This window comes from Simochromis diagramma, unplaced genomic scaffold, assembly GCF_900408965.1.
Source record: "Simochromis diagramma unplaced genomic scaffold, fSimDia1.1 OVJJ01000344.1, whole genome shotgun sequence".
Classification (NCBI taxonomy): domain Eukaryota; kingdom Metazoa; phylum Chordata; class Actinopteri; order Cichliformes; family Cichlidae; genus Simochromis; species Simochromis diagramma.
The window spans coordinates 6,755,933-6,778,688 of record NW_024387375.1 but is presented as its reverse complement, the minus strand read 5'-3'; the positions used below and the strand labels follow the sequence as shown (position 1 = coordinate 6,778,688).

The 22,756-nt window shown below is 40.9% G+C and overlaps 1 protein-coding gene across 3 annotated transcripts in view; it reads right to left on the bottom strand.

Annotated features, from left to right (window-relative positions):
- The window catches only part of rsrc1 (arginine/serine-rich coiled-coil 1), a 121,881-nt gene that overhangs the window by 526 nt on the left and 98,599 nt on the right, over positions 1 to 22,756 (bottom strand). For all 3 annotated transcript variants that reach the window (XM_040009495.1, XM_040009493.1, XM_040009494.1), the window contains exons 8-9: positions 5,087 to 5,193; positions 2,867 to 2,974 (exon numbers count right to left, since the gene is read on the bottom strand). In XM_040009495.1, the coding sequence (XP_039865429.1) occupies positions 2,867 to 2,974; positions 5,087 to 5,193 (215 nt within the window). The remainder of the gene's footprint in view (positions 1 to 2,866; positions 2,975 to 5,086; positions 5,194 to 22,756) is intronic.

Genomic DNA, 22,756 nt, shown 5'->3' with positions numbered 1-22,756 from the left:
AAACAGCACAAAACAGTTTGATTTTGATTTCTGTAATGAAAATTCTCACACCTGAGAAATAAAAACCACACAATCTTTTCTTTAAAAAATTGATTTGAACAATCCATCAAATACACAGATATTTAAGAGTTAAACCTATATTAAAGCAGCATCTTTAAAAAAAGAAAAGTGATATGGAAGCAATCCCTCTCAATGATCACATAATCCAGTGTACGAAATATGTGGCAGTGGATTTATTTGAACTGACCCTGGCATGCTGTTATTAAAGATAGCTTGTTTTATCTAAGACTACATTGCAAAAGTGAAGCCATTCCTCTGTTTGAGAGAACTACCCATGCCTTTATTTTGTCTCGACTCGATTATTGTACTCTTCTTTATTCAGGTGTCAGTTTGCTGTTGGTTAGCCAAGTACAGCTGGTCCAAAACACTGCAGCACGGTAATTAACTGATTACATATCTCCTAAACTAGCATCCCTTCACTGACTGCCAGTCAGTTTTCAAATCAATTTGAAGATTTTATTAGTCGTTTTTAAGCCACTGCATGGATTAGCGTCCTAGTACATCTCCGATCTTTTAAGTTGCCTCATTCCTTAAAGATCACTGATGTCTGCGGAGCAAATGCTCCCAGCTGTGCTGAGATCCAGATTAAAGCACAGAAGAGATTGGGCCTGATTCGGCTTTTTTCTGGCAGAAAATATGTCTATGTATCTAATCTAATATTTAATATCTAATATGTAGAGCCCTACAAAAAAGAAACACATTGCCATGTAGCTAAATATGCTTAATTTAAAAAAAAAAAGGTCATATTTTATGGCTACTGCAACATGCAACATCTAGCCAAAAAAGCTTCCACCTGGATTTAGCTAAGAAAGCAGGAAGGAACTTTAAACACTCTTAAACAACCATGTTGGAAGACACTAGCATACACTGAAAAATCTCATGATACATGCCAAACTACTAAAATTGTGTTATGACCTTGTTCACTATCTTGTTCAAAGAATAAATGTAGTCATTAAAAAAATCTAATGATCTGAGAAAGCCATGTTTAATGGTGAAGGTAAGTACTTTTCCACAGACGCCATGTGAAGAAAACTCACTAAACAGCTGTGTGGTATTAAAAAAACCCACGCTTATCAGTGAGGCTAAGACTTTGATTTGGTATGAAGCATAAAGATTGGATTCTGCAGCAAAGAAAAAGGTCACATGGTTGGATGAGTCCAGATGTTCCTGCTTCCAGATTGGTGGGTGCATGGGGTAAGGAGAGAAATATCATGCCTCATGGCTACTGTACATGCCTGTAGGGGGCAGTGTTATGATCGGGGGTTGTTCCAGTTGGTTAGATCTGGATAGAGCAGCATCACGCATCCAAATAAAATGAGATCAGCTGAAAACCTGAATTTAGTGAAGGACATGCATGAAATAATTTTCACACATGGATTGGCCACCACAGAATCCAGAATCCATTGATCAATCATAACATAGTCACCAGCTCCAGGTGACCCTACATCCTGAATGAAAATAAATCAGAAGTAAATCAGTTAAGTTTCCCTGTAAGTAAGAGAGCACGACATGGAGTAGTCTGTGCTGCTCGCTGAGACCCACGAGGACAGATTAATGATGCTGAAATACAAGTGAAGTCTTGGGCACCTTACACATCTTATCAATCCTTTTCTATCTACTCAGCCCTAAATGCACATAAGAAAAACCTTAAAAAAACATGTAACTCTCTTCTTGTCCCATAGGCCTAGGTGGATGTAAAAGCCTGGTTATAGAAAAGACCAACGCATGCGACTTGCATTCACCTCAGTACTTCACCAGCAGTAATGATATTGATTGCAAGTGGGGTATAAAAACTGCTGCTGCAAGTGCCTGATGAATGAAGGCATCTGTTTATTACAAAGTAACATAATGACTGCGAGGCTGTGAAGCAAGGCGCTGAGACACAGGGGGAAAATTGGAAGATCATTTCTATATTCACTGCATGTGTTTGTGTGAGGGTGAGAGATAATGTTGACATGCTGACTATGTGTACATACTGTACATCTATGTGGTGATGTGTCCATTATTATGCAGATTGCAGCGCAAACCCCGGGCATGCCAATCCTTCATTCCTAACCTACGCTGCTTACAGCTGCACTGCATGTTGGCTCCGTGTTAGATTCAGCACCAGTGAGTTCTTGTCTGTCGGCCCTGCGCTGGTGTCACGGTGCTAATGAGGCTGTGTGTGTGGGATGACAGTATCTGAGCTGGGCTAATGGGACTCATCTGTTCTAATTGGAAGTAGAGCTGGAGCTGGAGCAGGGGCTGGGGCCCGCCTGGGGCATATTGCTACCATACATCAGCCTGTCTAAGGGTGTGTATGTGTGCGGATTTGGCTGGGGGGCACTGTGTGTGTATGTAAGATGGTGTGTGTGTGTGTGACGGGGGTTATCTGCATATATCAGAACATAACTTAGTTTCCCCAGTGGAGATAGATGACTGGGAAGCCCCAGGGAGCGTTATTGGAGTTTAAAGTTTTCCTTCTCGTTTTTCATCGTTGGTCGGCAGAAGAGGAGGAGGTGGTGATGTAAGGCGGCACTAAACTGCTGTAGCACAGTGTCCTGCTTGCTATATGCAGGAGTGGTGTATCTAGTGGTGATGACAGCAGCAGCATTTTTAACATAAAAACTTTACAAAGTTTGTCCACAAATCAATAAATTCAAGCGACACAAATGACAAGATCAACTTCAGCGATGCCTCAGGATTAGAAACTCCTCACTGGCTCGGAGGCTGTTAAAAAGTTGGCTTTTATGGAGAAGAACGACAGCTTGTGGGTCATACTGTAGCAGAGGAAAACAGCAGAAGGGTTTGCCTGGTGAGAACTTACACTTGGATGAGCAAGCGTGTCAGTGTCGCTGTATACTATTGACGTGGGAAGTGTGACGTCCTGCGAATATTCCCTCTCTGGCTCCTGCTTCACCTCAGGCAGCTCAGTCTGTACTCACAGGAATACACAAAAGCGCACATACAAAATTTAAAATGAGCACAGAGACTTGCCTGAGTGTACAAAAAAAAAGTTCAATGAATTACAAAAGTTCCAGAAAGGTCCAGAGGACTAAAACAAAAACTTTCACAACTGCAGTTTCAGGATTCCTACAAACAATGTAAAAAACACTATATAGATTTGAATATACAGAACATGTACAGACTATACATGCACAATTGTGTGATAGAAAACAATCATTAAATGCAATATGTCACTTCTCCAGCAGATGGCAGTGAAACCCTGGCCTAATGCAGTATATCTGAGGAAAGCAGAGTACTGATAAGCATCAGCTTGTATCCTGAATGCAATACATTTATCTGTGCATGTAATAAGGCAGTGTGATATCTTATATATTCATCTGAGGATGTCAGCCAGCTTGTGTCTTGTGTGAGGCATCAAATAAGCAGAAAGACAAGTCCACATAGGTCTATTAAGCTCTTTTTGCGCTGGTGATTACTGAAGTTTAAAATCTGGAAATATAAAAATATTAAAACACAGCTTTGTGACAGGTGAGCCTGGCCGGTCAAACAGCAACAACACACGCATGTTGTTAATTTCGTTGCAGTTACAGACACGTAACATACACGTATTAGGACGGAGGCTCTCTACTAGATTTTCATCTGTACAGTCAAAGCTGATAAAAGGAAATGTGACATTTTAAAATGACTCTATCCATTTACTTAAAGCCATTGTCCTTGTTGTTAAGATGACGAGTCAAAATGTTTGCGTTGCAAAGTCCATTCATGTTTCAAACACTTCTAATACCAGTCTCAGAGCAAAGGATTACTCAGCTGGAAAGATCCATTTCACAATAATTTGGCAGGATAAACAAATCCAAGCGAGATCTAAAACATGCCGATTAATAAGCACCATGCTGTGCCAAATATCTGATAGTAAAAGCAGTCATTATATTTTCCCGGGAACAATATGCTGAATTCACATTTTTTACTCAATGAAACTTGCTTAAAAGAGGAGAAATATTTCTTATGAGCTACGGGACCAGATGTTTAAGGTTTCACTGGGTTCTCCTCATTAACAGTTAATTATATATCATTAATAAACTCCACTCACAGATACACTACCATAAATACCAAATCCACTTCACAAGAGAGAGCGAAGATATGCTGAAATACATTTCAATTATGGGCAAACATATTTGGAGATTTTGGGACAACATAGTTTAAATGGGTCAATTATCTGTGTATTTAAAAGAACAGTATATATATATATATATATATATATATATATATATATATATATATATATATATATATATATATAGCCAAAATACACATAAATAATATGAGTTATTAAGATCTATCAGTAATTCTTGACTCAAAATTGCCCCAAAAGAAGAGCTGGTTTAAACTTGAACTAAAATACAACTAAAACCCGAGTGTTCTTAAAAACGCAACTCATTAAAGAAACATTTTCTTTATCAATTTAAATAAAATAAAATATTGTAGTTCATCTTTTAAAATTGATCCTGGTAAATTTATGTGAAAGGCGCTCAAAACAGAAAGCATACTTTGCATGTGCAACCTGTGCAGCCTGCTGGTGCCAGAGCACGCTGGCTCAGTCCATTTCAAATTGCAACCACACGGGTCTTGACCTTTGTCAGACTCACCAAGCTATGTCACAAAAGTCTGTGCAGGCTTGCTGTCACATGTTGTCGCCTATCTTTTCAAAAGAGCCATGAGCCCCAACAAATCGAATTCCTGCTCCTTTGGAGACACGAACATTTCAATAATGACTTCTGTGTTTTGTCTGCATCTGCACAACCAGAGGGGGGAGAAAGAAACAGAGAGAGGGAGACAGAGGATGGTTGTTGCCTGCTGTGGCTTTTGTGTGGGTGCTGCCGCTTTGGAGGCGGCGGAACAGTGGAGCGTCTGATGAAACCGTCTCAGGTCGGAACAAACGGCGCTGAATGGGAATGTTTGATTTGGTCTGGGCTGTCTCTGGACAGACGGCACAGCATTGCAGAGAGGGAAATTCAATAAGAGATGGAGTGAAAAGCTAGAGACAGTGAGGGGCAGGGAGAGAAAGACAGACAGAACGCACCTTTATTTCATCCCTGGATGATTTGAAAGCCTGAGGAACAAAAGAATCACTCTCGATGGCCTCAATGTCCTTTATCCTTCGCACTTGCTCCTCCAGAGAAGTTCCCTCTGAAACACATGTAACACAGAAGATATGAACAAAAGCACACGCACACATGTACACAGACACACACGTGTGTGTCAGCCAATCCTTGTCATGTTCTGAAAGGCACCAGATTTCATGTGGATTGGGCTATGGCTCTTTATAATGCCCTTTGACACATACAATATCAAATATCTGATATTCCCCTATTTTAATCTTGGCCTCCATGAAAAAAGGAGCCTTGGCTTAGCCAAGGGCAAAGAGTTCCTACAAAAGCCAGCAGGGGAAAAAAAATACTAACAGGATAATAGCCAGACAGTGAATTACACTCAGATAATGCATTCTAAAATAATCAAAAATATGAACACAAACTCATTGCAATGGAATTTCATTATGGAGACTAAATGTGATTAGGTTTCATACAGTTTTCATGCATCAGAAAGTATTTTGCTCGGGCTTGTCCAATCAAACAAAGAGACACAAAGGGTTTCAATAAATTACTCTTGGATATAAACACACCAGGATTCTGCATATCAGATAATAAAATCATTTCAAGAATTCGAGAGCAGTCTTTGTAGCGTAGGAGGGCAAAAATAGGTGTGCCGGGAAAGTTAGCGACGGGAAAAAAAAGAAGAAGAAGAAGAAAAAAAAGAGAAAGTCTGAATGCCGCTATTATTCTCTGCCTGTCAATCTTTCTACTGATCAGTCAATATTCATCCCTCTCTCCCCCATCCATCCGTCCTCTCCTGCACTCTCCCATCTCTCTATCTGTCAATCCAGCAGACATCCATGTTTCTCTGCAGCACTGATGTAGGCTGTGTCGTGAAAAGAAGTACACAAATGTGAACACACACACACACACACAGAACGGGATACAAGTGCTTCGGCATGCATAGGTGTTCGCAAACTTACATACTTACACTTGTGGCTTGCATAAATCTGTCCATACTACACACTCGCTCACACACACTCTCACTTTGTGCATTTGGAGCTAATAGCGGGAATTAATTCAATCCATTAGCAGCTACAGAAAGGGTGTCACAACAGATATTCATGGCCCTGGTGTTTAATGAATAAATGAATATTTGTTCCAGCTTTCACAGCAAAGCATCACACGCTATCAAACACACACACATACATACATACACAGGCGCATACACACACGCGCGCGCACACACACACCCTTAAAGTTCATAATAGCACTCAAACAAACTCGGTTTTGATTTTAATGTAGTCCAGAATTGGACAAGTGAGTGACAAGTGGAATTAAGCCTTCCTATATGACAGACTATCAGCTTGTCATCCTGTGCGGGAAGATGCGAGCGTAGACGCACTGCACAGCAGCTCCAAAAATAGTCATTACCTTGACTGGGCTGCTAGATGAAGTCTGAACACTGGCCCAATATCCTCTTCAAGACTGTGGCCTGTCCTTCACACCACTATCACACCACAGCTCGCTGCACGAGCATCCGCGCGCTCGCATGAAAACTAATGCCTGTGACTGGCCGACAATTAATTCAGCACATTAATTCGCTTTTTTTTTTTTAATTACCCCATCTCTATTGTCCTTTGAGCATGAATGCCCTATATAAACAATCACCACACAAACAGCTACACTGACATGTATCCGCACACATACACACACTCCATATCTGCTAGCATCTCCTTGGCAGGCCCGTCTGTTGCTGGGCTGTCCGTGTGCGCTGCAGGAATCCATTAAGAGCTCAGACTTTTTGACAAACACATTATTGGTAGATAAAATGACTTCCATATGCTGTTTGTCAGATGTCAGCGGGAAAAGATATGTATTTCATGAGAAAATCCAAAATAATGGACTTTGAGTGCGGGCCTAGCAAGCTCAGAGGCAGACAAAAATCAATACTCTAGCTGGGTGAGCGCACTCTGCAGCTCGGAGAGGTCAAAGTTGATATTTAATATTGACACATTATCTGGCAAATTAATTTAACAGGTCGACTCGATTGTCACCGCATTAGGAACGCGTCTCTGTCAGCGATGAGAGGAGGATGAAGTGAAAGCAGATAGAGAGAAAGCAGATGCAGAAAATGAGACGGGAAGGAGAAGGAACAAAAGTAGACACAATTAAATGCGCAGTATGCACTGCTTTAAATTAAGTTATTTCTTTATCTCTCGGTGGCATCTGTCTGGATTCTCAAATGCACTCCAACCATTACTTTGACCGAGGAAATGAAATAAAAACTGTCAATAAACTTTTCTTATGCATCTGCAGATTTGAATAATGGATAGTGACAAACCAATGTATGTCAGCATGCGTTTGTGTCCTTGCATGATTACATCCACACGAGTGTGTGTGTGTGTGTGTGTGTGTGTGTGTGTGTGTGTGTGTGTGTGTGTGTGTGTGTGTGTGTGTGTGTGTGGGCACTCTTAGGAGTCAGAAAACTAACTTACCGTCTCATTACTGAAATTAGTTAGATAGACAGCAGTGCTGATGAGTGGCTCAGAATCAATAGGCTATTGTTCGCTCTAAATAGCTGTTTGTCCACTTCATTGATTAAGACCCAAAGACGGGGAGAGAAAATCAAACCAGCAAATGGAAGCAGATTTCCGCTCATCTCCTTCAGCCTTGAAGACGAGAGCGCTAAGCAGCAGTTGCGCTTCACTGCCAGAAGAGGGGACTCTTCAACAACACATGCCCACATGAGAGTCGAAGCCCTGGGCTATGGCAGCATTGTCTTTGTATACTTGACTTCGGTCTGCTGTTTGTCAATCAGGAACAGCGGAGCTGAATATATTACTGCTGCTGATTAATTCCAGTAACTGACTGACCTAGCGTGTCTGCCAAAACACCATAGCACTTGTTTTGTAAATAAATAAATAAAAAAGGAAAACAAAATGCTTGTTTAATTGCATTGTTGTAAAGTGCGGCAAATCTTTGGAATAATAAGGCAGGGAAATTAAAGGCGGTTAATGATTTTATTAAAATCAATAGGCCAACCGAGCTCCTGTGTTTATGATGGGTAGTATAATGTGAGACGAGCAATACATGTATTTGTGATCTGCCGAATAAAAAAAAAGTCGATTATAATTTTTAATATTTAATCAAAAAATAAAGCATTTCAAAAAAAAAAAAGGGATTCAAATTGACACAAAGTAAATTTTATCCCGGTTTATTTTTTGACACAACAGTTATTTCTCAAATCCCTACAAGACGTCTGAATGAACATTTATCCAACTTTTGCATCCCATGCCCGACTTTCAGATGTGCACGTACACGTGCTTGCACATCACAGCATCTCTCAGTGTCCCAGGTTTCAATAATGCGCCTCTCTCTCCTCTGCCCCCCTGCACTGCACTAAAGATGTGTAATTCAATGCTCAATTTAGGCCTGTCTCGGTGGAGATTTTTTTGCCTGCTAATTGATAGAAATTAAGCCATTAATCAAGCCACTAGCCATCATTCAACCCAGGGAAGATGAATACAAACTTTCATAATAACCACCTTCCCCATTTTAGCCCTCATTAGCATTAATTTTTAATGTAATTATGCTATTCTTTTACACTGAGCTCATAAATTACTGCTCTTTTGTTGCTGGCTGGCCTTGTAAAATCCAAAGTAATGCTTTGTAGTCTGATCTTTAAGGCAATTACTGGCTTCTTCACTCTTTTATCTCCCTGCATTTCCAATAACCTGCTCTCTAATGATTTATCTCCGCTGCACCCCCCCTCCCTCCCCCACCATCATCCCCTTCCTCGCTCTTTCTCTAGCTCTGCACCAGCGGCCAAATGCCCAGCTGCCAGCCTCCGCCTCCAATCCCCCATCCGCCCACATTCTCCCCATCTCTTTTCAGCAGCCCCAGATACATTTGGGGATGCACAAAAACGCATGCACGGATGCTTGCCTCCGCCAGCTTAACTGTATTAACGCACCACACTCACACGTGTATGAGGACATCCAGACAGTGTGTGTGTGTGTACACAGCAACTTTGTTTACTATCTCCTTAAAGTAATTTTCCATCTCACCCATCATTAGTAAATATCCAGCTCCAGCAATGGCGACAACACCCAGGGAATGCCAAGGTAAGAGACTGCCGCTGCATCTCTCTCTCTCTCTCGGCTGGTCTCCTGTGGGTCTTACCTGTAGGCTAACTGCTCTTGTTTATGTAACCCCTGAGCTGAGCAAACTCACACATGATCGCATGCACGCACACAGGCACACACTCGCCGAGCTTGGCATCAAACAGCTGAGTTAAGCTTAGCAGGGCTGTGTGCTGGGGGCGATAGAGGGGCTCCGGTCTGGCCCTGTTCTCAGCAGCAGCATCCTGGCTGCATCAAAGTCTTTACTGTATGATTCTCCGGGCCCAAACAACAGGCTGCTCCGATGCATAACTGGGAATTGGACTAAATAACAACAACAGGAAAAAAAATAAATAACCAAAAGGTTACTTATTAAAATTGTCGGCACAAATTGACTGTCTGGAAGACGTTTTGCTTTGCGGATGGGGATATTGGTGTTGCTGCTAATGAGATATTTTGTCCTGTCCTGCTCAGGACCAGAAGCACAGACTCAGACCTATTGTTTTACTTACGGACTGAAAGCAAAACAAGCAGCTTAGGTTATTAAAAAAAGGTGTCCTGTGTGGGCCTTGGTTGGGTAATACTTTTAGACTGTATCGATTACAGAACACTGACAGGTTCTTATGTTAGCCCTGGAAATGTATCAAGTGGCTAATGAGCAGCTATTAGACCCATCGATTTGCTGATTTCAATTGATAGCTAGCAGGCCAAAGCTGCACGTCAATATTTGCATAACTAATACCCTGCAGCTTAAGGCACCAAAAAAAAAAGAGAGAGAACTCTATGAGTGAGGAGGACAGAAAGACAAGAGAAATGAAGAGACATACTGAAAGCGAGAAAGCGTGGAAATGAGGATAATGAGAAATGACAAAAATAGATCAGCAACATCCTCTGTGTGAATTTGTTGATTATAAGGCAGCAGACCACCAAATGTGGCGTTACAACAATGACAAAATGTGATGCTGATGCCTGTGGCGGCCTGGGGTCAACAGGTTAAAAAAAAAAAAAAAAGGAAAATTGTGACACTCTGAGCCAGATGTCCCGAGTCTGTCCCTGGGGGTGTGTGCGTATATGTATATATGAGTTTGTAAGTGAGCAGGGAGATGTCCACTGACAGAGCAGGTGGCTAAGCTAGTCTAATGTGGTTTCCCATGAGACCACACACACACAAAATGCAGTCACTCATATGTTACCCCCCACCACCCCCTTTCAAAAAAAGCCACATGTCTTTATAAACCCATGTCCTCCAACAATGCGCCATCCACCACAGTACAAACACAGGCCAAGTGATCCCCTGCGGTGCTCAACTTGTTATCAGTGTCGACCGGTCTCTGTGGAGTTTTCTGTCCTGTCAGCTCCTGTCACAGTCATCAAGAGCCTGTCACACATCACTAATACTCAGCTGTCTGACTAAAACCACCCTGATAGAAACACTAAGGTGAAACTTAGCAAACCATATATGATTGTTTTCTTTGGATCAAACAGCATCAAATAAAATTTGACCTTGGCATTACATGTGATATGTTTATATGATCTTATGTGATATCTATTTGGCACGAGGAAATGAAGAGCAGCTGGTGACTGAGTGTCTCTCTTTCTCACACACACACACACTTTGTAGCGTCTCCTGCTGATAGTGATCTCCCACTCTCCAGTCAATAAAGGTCTGAATGATGAATTAAAGACCCAAACAACCTGCTAATGACAGGATGACATGGCAGCCACGCGCCACGCTTGGCTATCTCCTTCCACATCTCCATTCCTCCCTCTATACTCACCCATCTCTCCTCTGCCATTCAACCCCCATTCTGCTCATCTATCCTTTTAACTTCCTTTCCTCAACTGACCCGGCTGTCTATATAATGTACTGTATAATCCTGCTGCTACGATTAATTTTATGTGCTTAGCCTCTTTTGGTGGCCTCTGCCTATAATGAAACAGACAGATTACAGTCTATGTTTCTGTCCATGCATCAATCATGCTGCGATGCGCATTGACTTTAATTATAAGGAATGATGCTGCATCTACCTGTTTGATTCTAGAATCAAGTGAACGCTCATAAAAACCTACACAATGTTTGTTTTTATATGTGTATGTGATTTTGCCTTCAGAGCTGCCTCCACACCACTACACCACCATTGTGGATACAAGGTAGGATGGCTCCACGCTGCTGTTGTTTACACCAAATTCTGACGCTACCATCCAACAAACTCATCAGATCAGGCAACAATTATCATTTTTGCCAAACAACAAACAACTGGAGCTTTAGTTTGATCTTCTCATCTGACAGGAGTGGCACCCAGCATAGTCCTCTGCTGCTGTAGTGCATCTGCATCGAGGTTCAATATGTTGTGCATTCAGAGATGCTCTCTTACAGACCTCGCTTGTAACGATATGAGTTATTGGTGCATTTTCTCACAGAGAACTGCTGCTGACTAGATATTTTCTCTTTTACAGACCGCCCTGTGTAAACCTTTGAGATGGTTGTGCATAAAAAGTCCCAGAAGATTGGTGGTTTCTGAAATACTCAGACCAGCTTTGATGCCAACAACCATGCCACATTCACAGTCACTTAAATCACCTCTCTTCCTCACTCTGATGCTCGTTTGAACTTCAGCAGGTAATCTTGGCCATGTCTACATGCCTATATGCATCAAGTTCCTGCCATGTGATTGGCTGATTATATATTTGTGCTAATATCAAACTGGTTATTCAGTGTTTGTACATGTATGTCATGCAATCCCAGTATCATTCAAAACACTATCATAACTAAAAAATAAAAAAAAAACGCTTTGAGAAAAGTAGAAAGGTGTTAAATTAATACCCACCCATTAACAATTTTTCTGAGAATTATAATATTAATGAAAAAAATCTCAAAAACTATCTCAATCATAAAATACTTAAATTTAATCTGGCAATTAGACTTTAATCAGAAAACTAGAGGAGAATGGTTTTTTTTTTTTGTTTTTTATTGTTGACATTGTTGACTTTCCCTCTCGGGGTTGTAACTTTTATTTTGTAAGACAGATTTTATTTTGTAAGACAGAAGTGTGCTAATATGTTAGGGGCCTAACATCCTATCTGAAATACCTAATCAAGTCCTGCAGGTTCCTGCTGACTTGACTATGCAATGCTGGTACAAACAAAGTGCAATAACTAAAACCAGGTGAGTGCTTTTCTCTTGTTGTGAGTGTGCGTGTTAGTGAGGGGGAAAAAAATAGTGTGAGTGTTAGTCGATGTTCTGAGTCTGGGCAGCATCACAGAATCTCATTAAATAGTGAAGCTTTCACAGGCTGACTGGTGAAATCTTCAAGATCACTGCCACTTTCTCTGCTGTCAGTCCCATATGGGGGGGGATTGGTGGCATTCCAGTTTATCACAGGACTGGAGCATAGAGCATAGTTTAGCATAGAACAGGGCTGTGCTGCTTGTATGGACTTTGCCATTTTAGGGATATTGTCAGCAGAGTGTACAAAAGGATTTCCCAAGAAACTTGGCGATGTAGTTAGTGAGGAAAAATGAATTTAAGACCATACTCGGATGAAAATGCATTCAACAAACACTGTATCTTTACTGAATACAGAACAGGAGGTAGACATGTAAATATAATTACAAATATATATATATATATATATTTAGAGAGAGAAATGAAGGCCTGTATACTTTAAATATATTTCAAATGTTTTTCATTTCGTACTTTTCAGTAACCGGGAGTAGAATAATTGCCAATCCATCTGTGAGTCTCAAGCGCTTTATTAAGCACAGTGCTGTTTTAGTGTGATTAGAAATACAGAGTCCAGCCCTGCCCTTTACCAGAAATAACAAGGATTTGACTGCATTAACTTGATTTTAAACTAGAATGTGTGTGTGCATGTGTGTGTGTGTCGAAAAAAAGTGCAGCGCTCTCCATTTTTCAATCCCAGGCTGGTCAGCAGCTCTTTTATGAACAACTCTATAATTACAGAAACACCAAGCAACTAATTACTTAATTGGAGCAAGGTCTTTAAAATGAAAGTGATGTAATCAGAATCCTGGAAACAGACTCAAACACTGGTACATGACCACATGCCCACACACACACACACACACACACGTGACCTACAGTGTTCTTGACATGTAGCCATCAAGCAAGCAGCTCTTTTCCCTTAGTTGAGTTGTAATGGAGTCTCCCTTTGAGTCTGCTGGCTATAGCTGTGTGTGTGTGTGTGTGTGTGTGTGTGTGTGTGTGTGTGTGTGTGTGTGTGTGTGTGTGTGTGTGTGTGTGTGTGTGTGTGTCACAGGGTCCTGTTTGTGTGGTCTGCTACAAACTATATTAGTAAAGGTCATGGCAGTGTGTGTATGTGTGTGAGTGTGTCTGAGTAGCAATTAATTAGGCAAATGTCCTCCTACCTCCTCCTCTCTTGACCTCAGTTGTAGACTAATAACCTTGGCACTGTGAAGAACATTACTCTCCTTTATTCCAGATTATTGGAGGGAATCATGCAAAATAACTAAACAAAAGTGACATTTTCATTTCGAAGTACATCCCAAAGCCCTCGCTGTATATGACTCTAATTATCTAAATTAAAGGAAGGAAATGCATGAATAGATTTCTGACTCTAGTGTCTAGTCAATTTGAGATTTCTATAAACAGATACCTGCATATGACCAATTTTAATTTGACTGAAAGCTTTCTCATTTCTCTTTGTAGTCCGAGTAGTATTTACCAATTCGTGTCTCAGTGGGATTTAGGAACATGCAAGCAAATGGTCTCTTAGCTTTTTAAATTTATCTACATTTATATTCAGACATTTAGACACACACTGTGCAACAAGTCTTGGCACAGACAGCAGTTATCTGTTGTGCAGATATCCGCTGGATACACTGTAAACCCCACGAAACTGGCAATAGACAGACACAAAAGCGGTCTGTTGTCCTGATTAAGTCAATCCTAAAATGTTTAATACCTGTCAGCTATATAGTGTGAGTAAGGTGTTAGAGAGACAATTCCCATGTCTCACCAGTCTAAAGCTGTCCTGATGCTAATGGGGAAAAATGTCGCTAAATAAGCTACAGGAGCAAGACTATCACGAAACCACACCACCGTGTTTTTCTCATAGTCTTAAAGACCAATAATAATAATAATAATAATAATGATAATAGTAATATGTTCCAAAAACCGTCCTGGTGCATGATTGATTATAGCCAATGGCAACTAAAGGGCTTGTCAAAAAATAATGAAAAAACTGTTAAAAATAGGAATTTCAAGAGGTCAGTAAAGCTCCTGTTTCAACTGTTTCATTAAAGTATTAAACATAAATGTTGACCTGGTCAGCGACTGCCTGATAGCCACATTAGCTTTCTGCTCAGTTAAGGTAGCAGCTATGGCTAATAATACAATGACAACAAATAATGTAGGAGCTAGGTAGCAAAGCTTATGTATGTAATGTTAATTTAAAAGGAGAACACAATTACCTGGGCCTAAACTATTTGTGTTTCTCTTCAAGTCCCAGACTGAAGCTGAGAAAAGTCTCCCAGCAGCTACAGACAGTACGAACATGGATGCAGATCGATGCAAAGCGCCTTAACCCTGCATTCTCTCTGAAGAACACCAGATGGCGCTAGCTGTGGTTACAAAAAGATTTGCTATCATAGAGAAATCTCTGTATGTGTGTGTGTGTGGGGGGGGGGGGACAAAAACCTTTCAGCCTCTATAAACACTCTCCAGCTGAGTTTATGATCTCAGTCATTGATGGTGTGTTCCTGAATAAGTGGGAATTTCCAAGTTAACACACGGAATTTGAATCTGGAAAGCCCCCTCAACTCGGAAATAAATAAAAGACAGACAGAAACTGATCAATATTAAAAATGACTCCTGAATTACAAACAGAGCCTCTCCCCTCACTAGCAGCTGCAACCTCCCCAGCAACCGCTGAGTTAATAGTCCAATATGGCGACAGTGTTCGTAAACAGCAGTAAAACTGTAAAACTTATGCTTCCTGCCACTGTTGTGTATTTGTAACTCACAAATTAAGCACTGATCAATCTCTATCAGTGAATGTGTTTGCATGCACACCAAAACAAGTATTATGCTGTATTTCCTGTGATACCTGAATGGCTGCTTAATCACCAAAATAAAATCCTGTTTTCCCTCGTTTTTTCCTTTTTCGGGAATGGCATCACTCCTTACTTTCAACCTCAGAGTTCAGAGGCATCTGAACATTATTGTAGGTTACACTGAATATAAAATTTTTGAAAGTCTATTTTGAAAATCTTGGACATACTATGTTTCAAACTGGTAGATTATCAGTGCATGAAACCACACAAGTGTCATTGACTAATGACTTGTCAATCACAAGTTGCTTGACAGTCATTCAGTTTGACAGTTAGACCTGCCCCTCCTCATCACATCCAGGCTTTCACTGCTCATGAGTTTGTGGGTCGATACTGTTTTAATTAAAAAATTGAAACTATGTTTCAAAATGGAGAATTACCTGTGGTATGCTCATTAATTAACGACTTATAACTGACAAGCTCTTAGCCAATAAGCAAACAATTTTCATAGTAAGACCCGTCCCTCCTCATCACAACTGTTCTTTTTTATTGTTTTAAACCAAGATGGCGACTGTAGTATTGAAAGTTTTATCAAGTTTATTCATCAGTGTATTATTACATCACTATTTTTCTGACTATGTTGCTTTCTTTGCAGACAAATATATGCTCACCCTAAAAACACCCATCACTCACACCCACGACTTCATTCCAGGTATTTCAAAAGCACAATTGCTCACACTACATTTATAAAACGATACAACCACAGCCACATATTACAGCTTCCCTAAACAGAACAAAGACGCACACTTAAGTGACCTCTGATGTCAATGACAAACCTTGCAGGAGCCACCAAATGTCCACAGCCACCCAGGATGCCAGCATTTTGACCTGTAGGGTGTGTCTAATCACAGCACTCTGACCACCCTGTTAGACTGTGTGTGATCATGTCCAGACATACACTTGTACGTGTGTGTGCGTGTGTGTATGTGTGTGTGCTGAGAAGTCGTTTTCACATACTAGGAATGTTATTAGTTATGGGGTCAAACTGCTGGGTTAATGCTAACCCAGTGTTCTTATACCTGGGCCAAAATGTTCATATCACTCCTCATTTTTTAATCAAACTGTGTAAAATTACTTTTAATCACCAAAATCATTTGCAGGATCCTGATTAAATATGTGAGTGTTACGCCAGTTTTTAATTTTAATTTAATCAAGAAAGAAGTCCACATTAAGTGTCTTAATTTTCAACAAATTTTCCCAAAGCTGTCATTAATCTAAATGGAAAGGAGAGGAAATCTGGAATAAATATCAAGCCTGGGACTCAATGCAAAGTTGCTGAACGTACATTGGTTTACTGGCAGCGGGTTAATTGATAAGGGTGACCCGAGAAACGATTACCAATCACGGAGGGCAGCAGGGTGCTGTCAATCATCTGTCTGCCTGACCTGAATGAACAGAGGATGGAAGCCTGCATGGTCAATTTCTGTCGTAATCTAGCCTACGGCAGAGACAGCCCGGCCGCTATCGAGTCAAACATGTCATTCCACAGATATCCTTATAGAAATGATTAGGTTGTAGGCTCCATAGCTGCGATTTAACAGCCAAACTGGGCGACACCAGCATCCGATTACCCTGGGACAACAAGGGGTCAAATGGGGTTAGCAGAATTCGGTATTCACCTCCACACCTCTGCGGCGACCAGCAGCGCTTAGGACAGGTGGGTCACCTAATCACCTTCCTGAGCCACTGCTCAGCGAAAAATGGGGGAGCCAGAGGTAGATGGAGGTGGAAGGGGGGGGGAAGGGGGGGAAAAAAATCAACTTTAAATTTGCAGTGATGAAAAATCAATAAAGCAGTAATTGCTTGGCTTATCACCATGTAATGAAACAAATTGGGAGGAGAAGGAAGGCAAGGAGAGGGCTGGCTTGCTTGCTGCACGCCAGGGCTTTTTTGGCTGCAGAGTGTGGAGCTCAGAGTAGAACGAGAGAAAGAAAGAGAGAAAGAGGAGACGGGTTTGGGCTTCAGTGGGCCAAGGCAAGGAAAAAAGGTCTCCTCGTGATAATTAAATCTTCTCACACTGATTTTCTGCCAAATTTATTTCCCCGGGGACCATAACTCTGATTCAGTGCTTACAAGCCTTGCATAACTAATCATTTCAACGTGGGGGGAACCACAAACCTGAATGAATAGGGAGGAGAGAGGAGCAAATAAAAGAGAGATGGCTGGAGTGAGGCACTGTAGCACTATTCATCTCCAAATCAATCATTATTTAGGCAGGATAAAAAAAAATTAAAAGTGGAACATTCTTCTGTAGGACAGTGTTTGAAAAAGACCTTTAAAGTGAAGGTGTAATTGATTGTCAATATGCTCTCTTTTTCCACTTTCAATGTGGCGCTATACTGGCAGAAAACATCCTTTAATTCCTGGAACAAATGGAGCCCATGAAGCCAATGAAGTGTCGGTTCAATATTCCTCTGACTGTTCCTGGCATGATTGTGTTGAACATAATAACACAACAAATAAGGCCATTTATCTGAAGTAACGACAGGAGATGAGGCTAACTCCGCTGATCAATACCAAATCGATACAAACCAGATTTTCTTACATCAAAATCACTGAGATGGATCTTCCTTCAGTGCAAAGTGCACAAGAGCAATACAGCGCCTCCCTCGACTCCTCGGGTAGATCATATAGCCGGTGGAAAGAACACAGGTTTAAAAAAAAATTACAAATAAAGTATGATGTCTACTCTGAGGGAGAATGCTAGGAACTATAATTATAGCCTGGAAAAATTCCTCCTATCGGATCCTTATGTTTTAGTTAATACGATAAGATCACGGACACCAGATCACTCGTGTTTACCAGCAGTTGAATTTCACCGCTTGTCCTTCAAGTGACGCTGCTCGGCGAGGTAGCGTGGCACGCCACACCACACCGCGGCACCGGTAATTAAAACATTTAAAGCAGAGGCAGCCCCCCATGCACCGAGGGTGTGATATGGGGGTCACGCGCCTGTAGATTCTAATTTGCGCGCCATTTGTATTCATGACAGGCACGTGCTAAATATTTAACAGCAGCCTGGCAGGAGTTTTGTATTGTTAGGCTTTCCAGGTCAAATAATTTGATTTCAAGGCAGATTACATTAAGCGTCAATGTCCAAGCCACCACTCTCACTTGCCTCTCATTTCCTGTCTTTTATTACAGCCGAGATAGGCCAGAACTGAAGGGATATGGCTTTGGATTATACAAGAGCTTGTTATCCATGGATTAGTTATTATTTTCAATTAGAAAAAGGGATCACATCATTTATTATGGACACCCACACCAGTGCTGCATGAAGAGGTTTGCATGCAGAGTTGAAATTTTAGCTGACTGCCAAATTGTTTAGTACGGTATGTAATCATACCTAAAAACAGAGATATTATATCAGACAAATTACAGTGAAGGCATATTCACCCTTAATGATTCGGTTATATTGATTGTCCTTGACTGAGGTATCCTTCAGTTAGAAAGGCTGTTTATTCTCATTCACTCTTTTTTTCTATATGTAGAACAAGTAAGACAGGAAACCAAATCCAGACATTTTCTGTTTCAACCGAGGCCCTGTGGTGATTGACAACAGAGCTAGTTAAATGGTGATGAGGCGTTAATGGATGCTGGGTCGAGGGAGGGTTGGGGCTGGAGCGGGGGGGCCGTGGTTGAATATTTAATGGTCATATAATTCCTGAACGCAGACACACTCACAGACAGGTACACACCCAACTCGTGACCTGTCCTACACACAGCGTAATTAGGGAAACAGTCCTTTCGTTTAACTGCCAAAAGAGCAAACGGTAGGTATATATTCCCCTAATGATATGGGTTAAAGAGCTATTATACGTCTCATTAAAATATATGATCTCCCAATCTGGTGGTGGATTGAGGTAATGGGGAAAGTGCAGGTTCGGGGCTAAAATACCATCTGCAGGCTATAGGCTAGTGTCCAATCCACAATTACATAAATGTTGAAGAATGGCTGCACGAATGAAAAAATGTTTCTATCAGAGCTTGATAAAAAGACACGCACGACCCAGATTTCACGACACAATAGTGTTGAAAGTGCGTTGTTTTTGGAGGCTTTTCAAACAGCATGTCAGTCTGAATGAATTAATCGGGGTCACTGAGAATTTGACACAAATTTTAATGTCAGCTAGTCAATGTGTTACCTCTTTTTTTTGGTTACACAAAAGCAAGAGCTGACATAACATCTTAATTAAACCTAATGAGGCTTGGTATAATGAAAAACATTACTGCAATGGAGGCTTTCTCATTATGTTTTAAGCACACCATCAAAGTTCCAGATCGGAGCATACACCTGCAGAGACCGTGCCTGAAACTGAACAGTTTATGCTGTTTAGCAGAAACTACGCAGATTTAAACAGAGATATGTATTTGAAATAAACTATAAATACAGTACTGCGCAAAGGTCTTAAGCGATCCCTCATTTCTTTATATTTTGCCAGGAAAATGAAAAATCCGGGCAGAAAACGAACTGAAACATGAAAACATACATGGAAATGCATATAATGCATAAACAGAGCTTGTACATTATTTGGTAAGACCACCTTTATTCTTCAACATAGCCTGAACTCTCTTACGCAAGCTTTTTTGCAATTTTTGGAAGGTCATTCAAGCCTCTTCTTTGGCTGTGGTTCTCTGTCAGGACGATCTCACACTGCTTCAGTAACGCTGAGGTCTGGGCACTGAGGAGACCAATCCATGTCTGATAGAGTTGTGTTGTGTGTTTCTATCCAGGCATGCTTTTACTGCAATGGCAGCGTGTTTGGGATCACTGTCATGCTAAAATACTTAACAGATAGTACTGCATGGTGGTTCAAAACCTGATGGTACTTCCATCAATATTGACTAGCTCCCCAATAGCACTGGCTAAAATGACGCCCCAAACCATCAGCCTTCACCATGTTTTACTCCCGACTACAATTTGAACCAAAAATTTCTAATTCGGATTCATTTCACCGCAAGACCTGTTGCCACTGACTTTCAACTTGGCATACCTCAAACATCTCTTCCTCTTTCCTTTCCTTAAGCTTACCTACCTGTCAGCAACCCTTCTACTAGTAACAAAATCCCTAAACCATTTAAAAACTGGTTGTTAGCCCTTAATATCTGCAGATCCCTTAGAAAATAATTCAGTATGATAACAGGGACACCTCAAAATCAACTTTATATTTTATATTTCTTTTAATAATAAATCAGGGATATTTATATATTAGAGCTATTTGTATACAGAGGTATTATATAATATACCATTTTATTTAATATTTCTACTTTAGCTTGTTTGCCTTACTGTCTTGGAGCAACTGTGACTACATCATTTCCTCTGGGATTAATAAAGTTCTCTGATTCTGTTATGTTGTTCATCCCTTGAGTTACCGTAGGTGTTGTTTTATGTATGAATGATTGCTAGTTGAGTCTTAAGTGCCATCACAAGAAAAAAAAAAAAACACAGAAAAATCTTCTTCTGAAAAAGACCAGGTATAAGGACCAAACTGAAAATGAATAAAAAAGCAACAAATGTACAAAGACAAACTTTGAAAGGCCTCTAGAAAGCCTGGAGAACTGTTGCTCAAGACCATTTTTTAAAAATTACAAGAAAGTCTGGCTCCTTCGAAAAAAACTATAAAGAAATGAGGGGTGGCACAAGATGCTTACAGAGTGCTGTAAATAAATAGACTGACTGGCTGAAAATCCATCTCTCTCTATTTTGGTAATAATTTATTATATTGTCTTCATGGGTACCAGCGAAATTCTCAGTTTTCTGTGACACATAAAATAAACTATACTTGGGTTTTAGAGTATTATTATTATTATTATTATTATTATTATTATTATTATTATTAATGGGAATATGATTTAAAATTGACATATTCAAAAAATAATTTAAATATGCAAATCATAATAACTATATTTTACACTTCTGCACATTTGATTTTATCTCATTTGATCTACCCGTGAACATTGGTATGAATGAATTACTAGATACAGTTTTGTCAGTGTTGTTTGTAGTGAAAGACATTTCCAGTAAATTACAACAGGCACACAGCAGTGTATCAGGTACAGCAGGTGTAAAGACCTCACGGAAAGACGGACAAGTTTGGAAAAGATTCATAATGGCTGTAATTTAACATACTGTCCAGCCGGACATATAGTTCTACTACACACGCTGACTCTGGTTATAGAAGTGCCAGCTGATAGTACAGTCCACACACACACACACGCATATGTACACACAAACACACCGAACAGTCAGTCCATCTTATTATAGCTGGACTCACCACGTTAGCTAAAAGCCCCCTGGGCAAACAAACAGCATCTCTCAGCTTTAATAGCCTAAACAAGGCATGCAACTAACAAAGGAATCATCCACCCCTCTCATTCTCACACCCTTTCATATCATATGTTTCCTTTTTCAACCGCTAGCATCATCTGGCTGCCCTTAACCAGAGAGCCAAACACTCCTTTTAAGTGGAAACTACTTTGTTAACTGATGACCACAGGGCCAGTTATTGATCCTCTCCTTCCTCTCTGTCAGTAAACCCTGCTGATAAAAACCCCTCTCTTCTCTCAGGGCTCCGCAGTATGCAGCCACAGTTCGCTACAATAATAGCTTGCATATCATAGCATCCACATGAATCAGATCTCGATGGTTTCGATTAGGGCTAAACTAACTCAAACACATTGCCAGTCTAGGACGTGAATCTATTTATGAACGAGGAGTGTAGGTGGTAGTGTTCTTCACTTCTCCCCTCCATTCTGCTTAAACGGTTTTCTCATTTCAGTTGACTTAGCGGTTCAAGTGTAAACTTTCTAGTTGCGTTGACCTCTGAGAGCCCCTGCAGGGAATCAGGAGAACTTTGGTGATCTGCTGTTTAGCAGCATCAGTTGCCCACCTCCATTTTTCAATGTGCTGGAAGGAAAGGCAGAAAAGGATGGAGCTAGCCGACGCCGCTTGTGCATACGTGCTTGTGTGTATTTGTGACGGCGGCTCCTATTGGTGCAGAGACAAGGACGAGTCGTCAGGGCCACTTTGTCGTGACTCTGATCTCACTTCTTGTGTCCCTGTGCAGGGGGAAACGAATAAAATGATCATCCTCCAAGGCAGTGCCTGTTCAGTATGCTGTACTGCACCGCTCCACTACAGTCGAGCACAACACCTTTTTTTTTGGAGTTGGAGTGAAGGTAGAGGGAGCTTTGAGCAAAGGGGAGAACGAGTCAACTGATTCTAAAAAGAGGCAACGGTGCAGTGTGAACTTTGCTTAAGAAAGCTATTTGACTGGGAGCCTTGATCTGTTGCCCCAAGCAAGACACTTAGTCACCACTTTGGCAATGCATCCACACAGAGATGTGAAAAAACAGAGAAAGAAAGACACAGAAAGAGAGCTGGAGGTGCAGGTGATGAGGGCAAATGGAGACAAGGAAAGGAAAGGGAAGGGAAGGAAAGGA